The sequence below is a fragment of the Danio aesculapii genome, chromosome 8 (assembly GCF_903798145.1).
Source record: "Danio aesculapii chromosome 8, fDanAes4.1, whole genome shotgun sequence".
Lineage (NCBI taxonomy): Eukaryota > Metazoa > Chordata > Actinopteri > Cypriniformes > Danionidae > Danio > Danio aesculapii.
The window spans coordinates 41324141-41337489 of NC_079442.1; the positions used below are offsets into that span (position 1 = coordinate 41324141).

General features: G+C 37.7%; 1 protein-coding gene across 1 annotated transcript in view; it reads right to left on the bottom strand.

Moving 5' to 3' along the window:
• Positions 1-13006, bottom strand: part of ntng2a (netrin g2a) — a 118460-nt gene extending 105454 nt beyond the window's left edge. Inside the window, exons 1-3 of the mRNA XM_056463986.1 lie at positions 12601-13006; positions 12421-12506; positions 10712-11304 (exon numbers count right to left, since the gene is read on the bottom strand). Coding sequence (XP_056319961.1) covers positions 10712-10948 — 237 coding nt within the window. The 5' untranslated portion in view covers positions 10949-11304; positions 12421-12506; positions 12601-13006. The remainder of the gene's footprint in view (positions 1-10711; positions 11305-12420; positions 12507-12600) is intronic.
• Between the last annotated feature and the right edge of the window lie 343 nt (positions 13007-13349).

Below are 13349 nucleotides of genomic sequence, written 5' to 3' on the forward strand. Positions count from 1 at the left end.
GACCCCCTTTGGGACCGCAGGAGGGGGGAGGACACGCTTTACATTCATGCAAAATTCATGAGAAATGGGGAAAAAAACAAGCAGCTACAGGATTCTTTTCTGTGACAAACATGCATTTCATTGTCTAAATGTAGGGGGATTTTTTTTTTGATGTGAAAAAAACAAAAACTGGACCAAATGATTTTGTTTTTCCCATGGTGCTTTGCACCAGTGTGCAGTTACTCTACCTGCTATATTTAGTGCTGGCTGTTAATGTGTTTCTAAAACGGGCCAATAGGATTACTCCTCCTCATATGGCTGCACGACTGAAGATGGTGCTCTCAATGAAACCATACGTGTGAGAATGATGCTCTGGACATAAAATCACACCATCTCAGTGTTCAGATGTGATGCGTGCAGCAATGGGTCATCTTTCTGCTTAGCTAAGCGAAGATCTTTCCTCCCTCCCTCCCTCATCCTCTATACTTTCTCTCCCTCATTAACTAGAGCTACATACAACAAGAGCTTCCAGCGCTAGCGAACATCATGCAAGAGAAGGAAAGAAAAAAGCAAGGCGCTGAGTAAAAAATGCAACGGCATCTCCTGTGGGCGCTGAGTGACTGAAATTTCCTCTAAATCTTTAATGAGCCGGAAAGCTTCTGCAAAGAAAGTAGAGTTGCCAAATCTAGAGGGCTTACGCGGATCAATTAACTCGCTTTAAATGTGAAGGAAAAAAGCAACGGTGATTGTAAACACCGCTTCAACAGGCTTAACAGAGTGCCCAGCTCACTATATCAAATATGTGTTTTGTAATACTTTTCAGATTTAAAGAACTCAGTTGTGCTTGTGTCTAAATGGGCAGCAACTCAAAAGATCTTTTTTCTTTAAAGATCACATGTTAATTATATGTTTATTATATTGCTACAAATCTCATCTCTTGTCAGAATTTAAATCTTTGACACCCACTTAAAAGTACTTTGAATAGTTTAAAGTATATTAAAAATTTATTTGAACTTCTATTCTCATTTTATACATATTTATATTATTCTATATTATTATTATATTTAAATTATTCTATATTTATACATTCGACTAAGTACATGCCAGAAATTACGTTGTCCTATTTTGCATTAACATTATTTTTACCCTCATATAGACTGTTTCAATGTGGTAATGTCATTGGCCCATGAACATTTCTTGCTTGTTGTCAAACTATTTTGTAACTGTAACAAGATGCAATTTAATCATATCTTAACGTCAAAACAGCTGCCATAACAATATTTATCAATTTGTGGACATTTTTGGATTCTTGGAAGATATGGAAATTATAATGTAAAACAGGAAATACCCTAGGACCATTGTTATTGTTTACGTCCCTCAAAATGGTCTCTTTACTGTCACTAAAGTTCTTTAAAGCATAGCATTACATGCATTTAATATGCTTTTCATATAGAGAAATTCACTTCTCTAGATTTATTTTGATGTGGACAGCAAACAAAAATGATATTTTTAGCCATATATTTGTAATTTGAAATTATATTTACTATATATTTAGTTGGTAATAAGGATCCACAAGTTATTTACTAACAAACGAAACTTCAACATTTTCTAATGCAATATTAACATCCAAAGATGTGCTTGTTAACATGAGTTCGTGCACTGTGAGCTAACAAGAACTATCAATCAATGACTAATTTCATTAGGTAACATTAAAAAAGTTAGATAGATAGATAGATAGATAGATAGATAGATAGATAGATAGATAGATAGATAGATAGATAGATAGATAGATAGATAGATAGATAGATAGATAGATAGATAGGTGAATGGATTTTTTCTTTGTTTTTGGTTTCAAGATGGATGGATGAATGTATAGATAGATAGATAGATAGATAGATAGATAGATAGATAGATAGATAGATAGATAGATAGATAGATAGATAGATAGATAGATAGATAGATAGATAGATAGATAGATAGATAGATAGATAGATAGATAGATAGATAGGTGAATGGATTTTTTCTTTGTTTTTGGTTTCAAGATGGATGGATGAATGGATAGATAGATAGATAGATAGATAGATAGATAGATAGATAGATAGATAGATAGATAGATAGATAGATAGATAGATAGATAGATAGATAGATAGATAGATAGATAGATAGATAGATAGATAGATAGGTGGACAAACGGACGGACAGATGGATGGATTTTTTTCTATGTTTTTGGTTGATAGATAGATAGATAGATAGATAGATAGATAGATAGATAGATAGATAGATAGATAGATAGATAGATAGATAGATAGATAGATAGATAGATAGATAGATAGATAGATAGGTGAATGGATTTTTTCTTTGTTTTTGGTTTCAAGATGGATGGATGGATGGATGGATGGATGGATGGATGGATGGATGGATTTTTTATTTGTTTTTGGTTTCATGCTATTATATAACATCATGTGCTATCGTTTCTCCTTCATTCCTCCTGAAGGCCTTACAGTAGCACTAAATGATTGAGCTACAGTACAGCTGCTGCATGTCACAGGCGAGACTCTTCCTGTCAAGGGCGTCTTTCACTGCACTGAATCCCCAGAGCTGAGAGCGTAAACAAGCGTGGATCACTTCTCTTTAAAACACATCGTGACTGCAGGCACACAGACGCAGTTATTCGCACACGGCGAGAGTTTGATCTTGCGAAAGCCAGAAGGTCTGCTCAGTTTAAAGAGCCTGGCCTCGCTCAACATCTGAATGCAGAGCAGGCCGATCACTGGATGAACAGTCAGCTTTTATCGATCTGACGAGAAAGTGCTGACAGGGAAGGACAAGACTATGCACCCTTCTCCCAAAACTCATCTCTAGTTTCTTCTGCTCAGTATAAGCCGTCTCGGGTCGACATGGAAAAATACGCCGTAATCAGTATGCACGAAATATACGCCCTTGTGTCGGGTTATTGTATGAATAGCAGATGAGGAGCGAAAAGTTTCATGAGGTGCAGTGAATTAAGAATGGGGGGAAACTTACAGGAATTGTGGCCAAATGCGATTTGATTAATAATGAACGGTGAATTTCGGCTGTGGAAGTGAATGTGCTTTTAATGTTTTCATGTTTTGAAGTCGCTCAGCTCGTCTAGAAAATGTGTGAGAGAATATTGTAGGTTTTCTGTTCATCAAAAATGGATGCATTTATTTATTTATTTCAGAAAACTCTTATGTGCTCACTAAGGCGGCATTTATTTGATAAAAAATACAGTGCAGTTGGATATTTTGTGAAAGTTTTTTAGTTTTAAACAGTAATTTTTAACATCATTCGTCCAGTCTTGAGTGTCACACGATCCTTTTAAATATCATTCCAATATCATATATTTAATTTGGTACTCAGTAATCATTTATTTTTATTATCAGTGTTGAAAACAGTTGTGCTGCTGTATTTTTGAGTGTAAATAATTAGAATTAGAATTAATAGAATTAGAATTAGAAGTATTACTTAGAAACAGGGCTGGCACAGTGGCGTAGTGGGTAGCACAATCGCCTCACAGTAAGAAGGTCGCTGTCTCGAGCCCCGGTTTGGTCAGTAGTCTTGTGTCTGAAATTAGCATGTTGTCCTCGTGTTCGCGTGGGTTTTCTCCAGGGGCTCCCTTTACATGTGGTATAGGTGAATTGGGTGTATGTGTGTGAATGATTGTGTTAGATGTTTCCCAGTGATGGGTTGCAGCTGGAAGGGCATCCGCTGTGTAAAACATGTGCTGGATAAGTTGGCGGTTCATTCTGCTGTGATTAATAAAGGGACTAAGATTAATAAAGGGACTAAGCCGAAAAAAAAGGAATGAGTTACTTAGTAACAGGGGTGGCACGGTGGCTCAGTGGTTGGCACTGTCGCCTCACAGTGAGAAAGGCGCTGCTTGAGTACCGGCTGGGTCAGTTGACATTTCTGTGTGGAGTTTGCATGTTCTATCCGTGTTCACGTGGGTTTCCTCCAGGTGCTCTGGTTTCCCCTGAAGCCCAAAGAAATTAAATAAACTAAACTCTCTGTAGTGTATGTATTTGAATCTGACCGTGTATGGGTGTTTCCCAGTACTGGGTTGCAGCTGGAAGGGCATCCGCAGTGTAAAACATATGCTGGATAAGTTGGCGGTTTATTCCGCTATGGCGACCCCAGATTAATAAAGGGACAAAGCCGAAAAGAAAATGAATGAATTACCCGTGTTGAAAACAGTCGCGCTGGTTAATGTTTGAGTATAATAATAATAATCAGAATTACTTAGAAAATACTTATCATTTTTTGTAATATTTCATGTCACTTTTGACATGACGTGGAATTTATATTTTGTGATTATTTTTTGTTTGTTTTAAACTGCAGGTTTTAACATCATTTGTCCAGTCTTGAGTGTCACATGATCCCTTTAGATATCATTTTAGCATCACATATTTGATTTGGTACTCAGTAAATATTTACTTTTAATATCCATGTTGAAAACGGTTATGCTGTTTCATTTTATTAGTGTAATAATAATAATCAGAATGACTTAGAAAACAGGCAGCACGGTGGCACAGTGGGTGGCATAATTGCCTCACAGCAAGAAGGTCGCTGGTTTGAGTCCCAGCTGGGTCAGTTGACATTTCTGTGTGGAGTTTGCATGTTCTCCCTGTGTTCCCTCCGGGTGCTCCAGTTTCCATAACAAGTCCAAAGACATGTGCTGAAGGTGAATTGAATAAACTAAACTGTCCGTAGTGTATGTATGTGAATCTGAGAGTGTATGGGTGTTTCCTATTACTGGGTTGCATCTGGAAGGGCATTCACTGTGTAAAACATATCCTGGATGAGTTGGCGGTTCATTCGGCATCCTTTAATGAATAAAGGGACAACCACTTTTGTTAAATTGTCAAATTTGCTGTATGAAAGTGTTCAGTTCTTTTCTCTTTTCAATCGAAAATGTAAAAAAATGACTAAATACTAACTATGATAATTATTTAATTTTACTTTAATTTATAAATATATACACTGCCTGACAAAAGACTTGTCGTCGATCCCAGTTGTAAGAGCAACAAATAGTAACTTGTCTGTTTAACTGCATCACAAATACTGCAGAAAACCTATTGAAACCCTCATAGACCCACGATTCTCATAGAAATCAGTCAAGTTTGGTGAAGGAAAAAACCTGGTTTAGGGTTACATTCAGTATGGGGGCGTGCGAGAGATCTGCAGAGTGGATAGCAACATCAACAGCCTGATGTATCAAGACGTTTGTGCTGCCCATTACATTACAAACCACAGGAGAGGGCAAATTCTTCAGGAGGATAGCACTCCTTCTCATATTTCAGCCTCCACATCAAAGTTCCTGAAAGCAAAGAAGGTCAAGGTGCTCCAGGATTGGCCAGCCCAGTCATCAAACATGAACATTATTGAGCATGTCTGAGGTAAGATGAAGAACGAGACATTGAAGATGAATCCAAAGAATCTTGGTGAACTCTGGGAGTCCTGCAAGAATGCTTTCTTTGCCATTCCAGATGACTTTATTATTAAGTTGAGTCATTGAGAAGATGTATGGATGCAGTCCTCCAAGCTCATGGAGCCATACACAATATTAATTCGTTTTTCCACTGCACAATGACTTTATATTCTATACTGTATATTATTTCTGTTAAGTGACAAGACTTTTGTCTAAGCAAAGTCAGACCTTACTGTCCTAATTAAATAATTAAAAATCAAGGCATGATCAAGTGTAATCCAGCATAAGCGTAATCTAGAGGCCTTTGCATTTTATATAAGCCACTTCTGATACCAAATAATCAAGTAGAAGTCAAGTTATTATTTGTTGTTCCTAAAACTTAGATAGACGACAAGACTTTTAGGTAGTGTAGTATGCTAAATGTTTTCTTTTTCTTAAGTTTCAATCATTTGAAAACCTCTGCAGGTCTAAATTTACTCAAAGGGACATATCACTGAAAAACGAAATTTCTTCCTTCATTTACTGCATTATTTTTCCAAATTTTTCTATTGAACACAGAAGGAGATATTTTGAAGAATGCTGGTTGCTGGCACCTGCTGACTTTCATACCATAGAAGTCAGTGGGTGCCAGCAACCAGCATTCTTCAAAATATCTCCTTTCTATGTTCAACAGAATTAAGGCACCCATAAAGATTTAAAACCACACGAGGGAGAATAAGCAATCAGTTAATTAGCATTTTTGGGTGAACACCCTTTAAACTCCCATAAACCTTAAGGACCTGGTCACCAAATGAGCTGTTAAAAAACCCACATCTGTTAAGCACAGTTTGTACACCCTGACCATTTTCGCTGCAGGTTACTGCAAAAGCACCTTCAAAGGAACTGAATTCAAGAACTCTTTTCCCTACTTCATACTCCTGACGACTGAATCCATCACCGTGAATAAGAGAGCGGTGAATCACTATGCCTTTGTAGTACATTTGCTTCTTGAAAAAAATGACTGAACGCCGTCTCTCTTCACAGTCCAGCTTCCCACCGCTTGTCAGTGTGTGAGTCGTGTGGTTTATGGTGAGAGGATGATGTCATCGAGTGATCCGCCTCCTCCACGGCCTCCTGTCTTTCATCCACACACTCTAAATGTGTGAATTAGCACCCCGTCAGAGACAGCGCTCCGTCTCCGGGCCCCCGTGCGTAGTGTCGCTCCAGCTGGACAAATCCTCTATCCGATTATTGTGCAATCAAGCTTCTGGCCAAATTCCCAAAAGCATCTCTGATTAAGATTAATGCTGGATATGCTTGTACCTCGCCAGGCCGAAATTCACTGATTGTATGGAATGGATAACGTTTTCATTGTCATGACTTGTCTTAATCTCTCTTCCAGGGTATGTGTCGATCGGTCACCAGCCAGATGTGTGTGCGTGTGTGTCTGGGAAAGACGCGGATTGTTTGCGCCCTCACGCTCGCCACTAAACCTGAGTTGATTTACACAGATAATCCTGTGGTGACTCTGCTGTCTCACGCGTGAATGCAAGCTACACTGTATAACAGCTGTGTGGGCAAATTTACACATCGACTCGGCCTTTGCTGACTCTCTGAACAAACACATTGTTTACGGCCACATGTTGCAGATCAGTGTGTGTGTGGACAAATCAGGGTCACTTGAAGGCTGTTTAGTATTCTTGTGGCAGATCTTACTGTAATATTAGACTCCTTTGACTTTTATCGTTTCTTCATCCAAAAATAAAAACAATCACAGAGTAACTATTTTTAAATCTCATTATTTAAACTACTCATTAGAAGAAAGGTTGCAATTGAAGAACTATTTTGGGTCCACAGAGCTTCTTTCAGTTTAGAAATCTTAAAAGAAACATTTTTTTATTAGAGTGAAGAGGATTGTAATCAAATAATGGCCATTTTCCACTATGAAGAACCTTTTTCTGGAATAAAAAGGTTCCACTCATATTTAAGATGCATCCCAAAATGAAAATTCAGCACGTATTTAACCTCAAGTGATTTCAAAGCTATACTCAAGGGCTTTATCATGTGTAGTCGTGTCTAAAACTATAGTGGACATTGAGAATCAATCCCACAATGCACCACAATAGCGACTGTACAACCAATTAGATAATACTCATAATGCACTATGAGCACTGCCAAATGAATAACATCCACAGTGAATCCTATCATATTAGTTTCCAAACAATTTATTATTCATTTATTAATCTTCCTTCGGCTTAGTCCCTTTATTCATCAGGGTTTGCCACAGCGGAATGAACCACCTACTTATCCAGCATATCTTTTACACAGCGGAGGCTCTTCCAGCAGCAACCCAGTATTGGGAAACATCCATACACACTCATTCACACATATACTCTACGGTTAATTTTGTTTACCCAATTCACCTATAGCGCATGTTTGGACTGTGGGGGAAACCATAGCACCTAGAGAAAACCCGAAAATGGGGAGAACATGCAAACTACACACAGAAATGCCAACTGGCCCAGCCAGGACATGAACCAGCAACCTTCTTGCTGTGATAGTAATGTATTTTATTTAATTGGTTAAACAATTTGATTTCATTTATTTTTAGCAACCAGCAAAACACAAACAAAATGGCATTACTTATGAAGTGCTCAAATTTACTCACTTGTCTTCATTCACTTCTTTAAGTGAACTAATTAAGGGAATAGTAAATGAGGGTCTGTGGTAGGCATGGGCCGGAATAAGATTCTGACGGTATGATAATCGTGGATAAAAATATCACAGTTTCACAGTACTCTTTTTAAATGTCTGGGGAAAAAACTAAAACTTTTTTTCCTTTTGAACACAATATATTTTATTTTGAGTAACATTTAAAATATTTTGGAAAAGTAAATATGTCAGGCTTAATGAATTATTCAGTTCTGCTGTCTTCATTTGTTTTAAAAACTATTCTATTTTAATTTTTTTTACATTTTTTTTACTATGTTTTTACAATTTAAAACGGCATCTTTGGATATCTTTTCTGCTAGAGACACTGTTGTCCTAAAAAAAGTGAATAAAAAATCATACACATACACACACACCTTAGGAATGGTATTGAAGAAAATTATGACGGTTTTAAAACCTTGGCTTTTCCAAACCACGCTATACCTTGAAAACGGTTATTGCATGCCTAGTCTGTGGAAGATTTTTCAGTTATGGTTCTCATTCATTTTTTATATGGTCAAAAGAAATATTTAATAGGATTGAATGGGAACCAAAACCTTTTCTTAGAAGACTGAATTTTGGTTCCTCTTGAACCAACCACCCCCAGCCCTTCCCAGCTTCCCCCAATAATTCTAAATGGCCAAATTGTACCCCAGATCTCAGATTCTTGCACTGTTGATGCTCTGTTGTTAGGAAGACAAAAAAGGTGCCTCAGCCTTCCTACAGTCCTTGTCAGTGTCAAAATGATTGAGAAGGCCAATCAGATTGAGGTAGGTGGGGTTTACAGTTCATACACTCGAGCGCAAAATTTCAAGCATCAGTTTGAAAGACAAGGTGAGTTTAAAGCAGCTAAACACTGAGTGTTATTCATGTATTTCTTAAAGGAACACTCCTAAACAGTTTTCCCTCTCATGAATCCATTCAGCCGATCTGCAGATCAGACAGGAGCCTTTTTAACTTAAAGGTGCAGTAGGTGATTGTCTTCAGAATCATTTTTTGTTGTGCTGGTTGAAAGTCTCTTCACATTCCAATAGTAATGATTAAAGTACATGATCTAAATGTGTTCATATGTATTTTTATATACTGGGTAAGGCATAAGCTAAAAAGATTTAATATTGTCGGGCCGACAAAGTAGCCCAAACTGTCTGTCAACAAATGTAGATTTCCTCTGCTCATGCAGATCCGCCATTTGCATGTGCCCATGTGCAAACAAGAGAAAAGCTTGTTAAAAAACTTGTTAAAATCCTGAATCAATATTGGAGTTACTTTTGCACGCTGGAGGAAGGACGACACCATGGCTAAAGTATTCCTTTTAAACAGGAAATGTTTTACTAAAAAACTATTTTAGTCCCCCAAAGCTGATGTAGATTGTTGTTTTATGAATGGGTTATATGCTCAGAAGTTTTGTTCAGCCACTGAAACCTTCCGGTGAAAGATTGATGTGACTATTTTCAATTTCATAAGGGACCTTTTACAACATCGATAATGTAGATTTAAATAACATGTAAGTATGGCTTAGTAATAAGTGTAATTCCTGCACGCCGCCAGCCAACCACTAAGCATACAGTAGTCGCTTTAGGACAAAGTGCATGAGAGAGTGAGACCATTATGACAAGTTTTGCTTGCTACACAACTGAAAACGTGCTAGATATGATACGGTGTTTCATTAAGAACTGCAGTTTTGTAAAGTACTGTAAAGTTTTCTAACTGGGGAATGACATGATCTAGTGGGTTGTCTAGTGTCATCTTTAAGGTGCGTGCGTTCGTGTTTCAGGTGGCGTGGCTTTGGACGGCAGGGGGGAGGGACTTTGTTTCAAAGATATTATGCTAACCGGTTAGCATTGTGGCAGATCACCTACTGCACCTTTAACTTAGCGTACATCACTGATTTGGATTAGACCACTAGCATCTCGCTCAAAAAATGACCAAAATTTTCTGATAATTTTCCTATTTAAAGCTTGACTCTTCTGTAGTTACATTGTGTACTACTACTAAGAAATGTAAAGAATGCTATTTTCTAAGCTGATATGGCTGGCAACTATTTTCTGATTGTGGCGTAATAATCAAGAAACTTCTCTGCAGTACCATGGCTGCGGCAGAAGCAGTGTTATCTTGCAGCACCTGAATATATTGCACTACATATTATCATTGCAGCCAAGCTACAGCAGCAGAATTGTAAAGTGTATTTCTTTAAATATGATGAGAAAACAATTGCATTTTCAAAATAAGAGTCCTTTTAAAATATTATTAGCAGTTAGTTAAGGATCCAAGTAGAATAGGACCTAAAATATTGTTTTCAACAAAATGTTAAAGATGTTTCTATGACTTGATTATATACCTAATTGTTTAAAAAATAAAAAAAGATGCCACAGTGTGTTGCAGTGTCTAGAAATCTTGTGTTCAAACTGTAGTCTGACCATGACTTCAAAAGCTGCATGTTGAACCTTCCAGAATTTCCCCCAAATTGCATCAAACTCTGGCTACCACAAATAAACATGATTGGAAGCTATATTTGCATGGAAACACAAGCTGTTCCAGTAGAACAGATGTAACTGACAAAGCGGCGGAGCCAAAAGCGATGGGGTCCAGACTCACCAGAGTGCAGAATCTCTCCGGTGGGTTTCCACATGTGATATCGGGAGGCTCCACTCTAATCTGCATGTACTCCTTCATGGACATGGGTTTGGGCTGGCAAGCGTAATATTCCCATGTCGGTCCATCGTCTGTGCTGACCAGCGACTTACAGATATCGTACTGGCCGAGAGTCAGAATAATGCACTGTAAAAGCAGGAGCGCCTGTGAGAGCATGGCACTGGATGGGTCCATGGGCATGAGAGAAAGGCAAGGGGCGCCACAGCTTTTAGGGGTGTCAGCATGGAAGTTATTTAGATGGCAAAATTTCTGAAATCCATCAGTTTCTTCCAAAAGGGCAACGTCTCCGTGGAAAAACCTGCGTGTGATTTTGTAAAATGTGTCTTGCGCTGAGGTGAAATTTTCAGATCTGTTGTGACATCTTCAGTATTCAAAGCTCAATTTAGGGCTTCCAGCTGAAGTCCGGGGGGGTGAATGTCACTTCAGCTCAGAGACATTAAGTGCATTTAGTGGTTTATGTGCAGTCAGAAGATGCCTGGAGTCCAGTCTAATGTTCATGCGAGATGTGATGAGCTCTTTCATTTCTGATGGTTTGCCTAGGAAAGGGAGAAATATTGAAATAAGCTATATGTAGCCCGTGTTACATCTTTTAAAAAGAGCTGTAAAGTTACCTAACATACAGTTCAAATTGTTTTCATTATCATTTGTGGAGGAAATTAATATTTGACATGTTTTAAAGTAGAAATTGTTTTTAAAAAGTCATGTAGCAGTCTCAGATTTTAATAATTAGGTTGCTATATTAGCATTTTATGATGTAATAACATTAATTTCATTCAATACTGAAATTAGCACTGTATGTGTTCCAGTAAATAAATAAATAATAAAGGAAAGTTGCCTAAAATGCTGTAGAAATTAGATATTTGCATTATAGTTTCAGGACGAAATAAATTTAACAGGGCAAGGTGCATATATTACTGTTGAAATTTAGTGTTTATAACTTCATGTAACCTTATTCAGTATTCACATTGCTTTATTGACATTAGGCTATATGATTTAATGGCGTTTCAGCATCTTTAAACACTCACCAATATGACATGAAATAAATCGATACTGATATAAAAATGGCAACCACACACATACACACACACACACACATAGTATTATTTATATTTATATATATATTATTTAATACCGTCGCAGAACTTTAAAAGCTTTCTTCGAGAATCTGCCACTTTCTCTCCTTTATGCAGTAGATAAAAAAAACTTTTACACTTGGACTTTGCGATGGGAATCTTTCTTTTTTAAATAATTTAACCGCGTAAGTAGGTCATCTGAACGGTACAAGCTGCAAAAGAAAATGTGAGTACGAAATAATGGCGAAATTCAATTATGACGTATAAGACGAAAAAAATTCATTATTGCGTCGATTTAAAAATAAAATATCCGCGAAAATTTAAAAGCAAATCAAAAAATAACCAATAAATGTATTCAATTGTTACCAAGCTGATCAAATAAGTTTATTCAAAATCCATTTTTGCCAAAATAAAATTTAATTGACAACTAATCCAAAGTTTCTTGAATTCGTCAAAGAGCATCATCTGAAACGCTCTCCACAATTTGAGCGTTCACAAAAATCGTTCAATCGGCGTCTTTAATCCCCAAACAACATCTATTTTTAAGACTTAATAGCTCTCACACTCGAGTGAACTTACCCTGACTCCAGAGATCAGCACCTTGGCAGTTCCCAGATGAATTTCTCGTGTATGAACTCTCTCTCAGTCAGTTCCCTGCCATATCACTGGAGATGGATGAGAAACACATGCACACGTTACTCCTCTCCGTGGATCACAGCAAACGCGTTCCCTTTCGTGCTTTCTTCGGCTGCCACGTACTTTATTGGAAAGCATTCTAGATGGACGCCCTACATCCAGACTGCTCTGAAAAACGTGCATTTAAAGTTTCGCTTCCCGTCCCCTTGCCTTCTTTGATGTCTCTGTCCTGTGCGCTTCAAGGACAGACTTCAGAGTAAAACACCTCCCATTCCCATCCAGTCTTATTCCGTCCGCGCTCCTGCTCCATTCACTCTGCCGTATCTGTTTGCGCACACTTACGCGCAGCTATAGCTGACTTTCATTTGTCTTTTGAGAAGCTCGGTCAAAATACTTTTGGCCACTGCAAACCGCCTGTCCTGTCTTGTCGAACTAGTGTGGAAGCAGAAGTTTATCTACGGGCTCGAGGAGCAGAACCGTCCCAGCAGCAGATGAGGCAGTCCGTCCCGCTTAAAGAGACAGATCAGAGGCTGAGGATTCCCAGACTTTTCTCGCAGCGCGATTTACGCTTTTTAAGTCATGCAGTTAGCTGCCACAGAATCGGTTACTGTTACTGTAGTAAAACTGTGGTCACTTGGATAAACGGATACATGAAATGAGAGAAAGATTCTGAAACTTTATGATTTGTTTCCACATTAAAAAATATACTATAGTCATTTATAGTAAATACTACAGTGTTTTTTTTTATTTTAACTACATTTTAAAATGATGTTCAGTGCACTTAAATTTTTAAAAACGATTAAGTTAACTTAATTTGTGTTGGAATTGTGTGGAACCCACAATAGATATGTGTTGGGGCAACAGGAATTAAG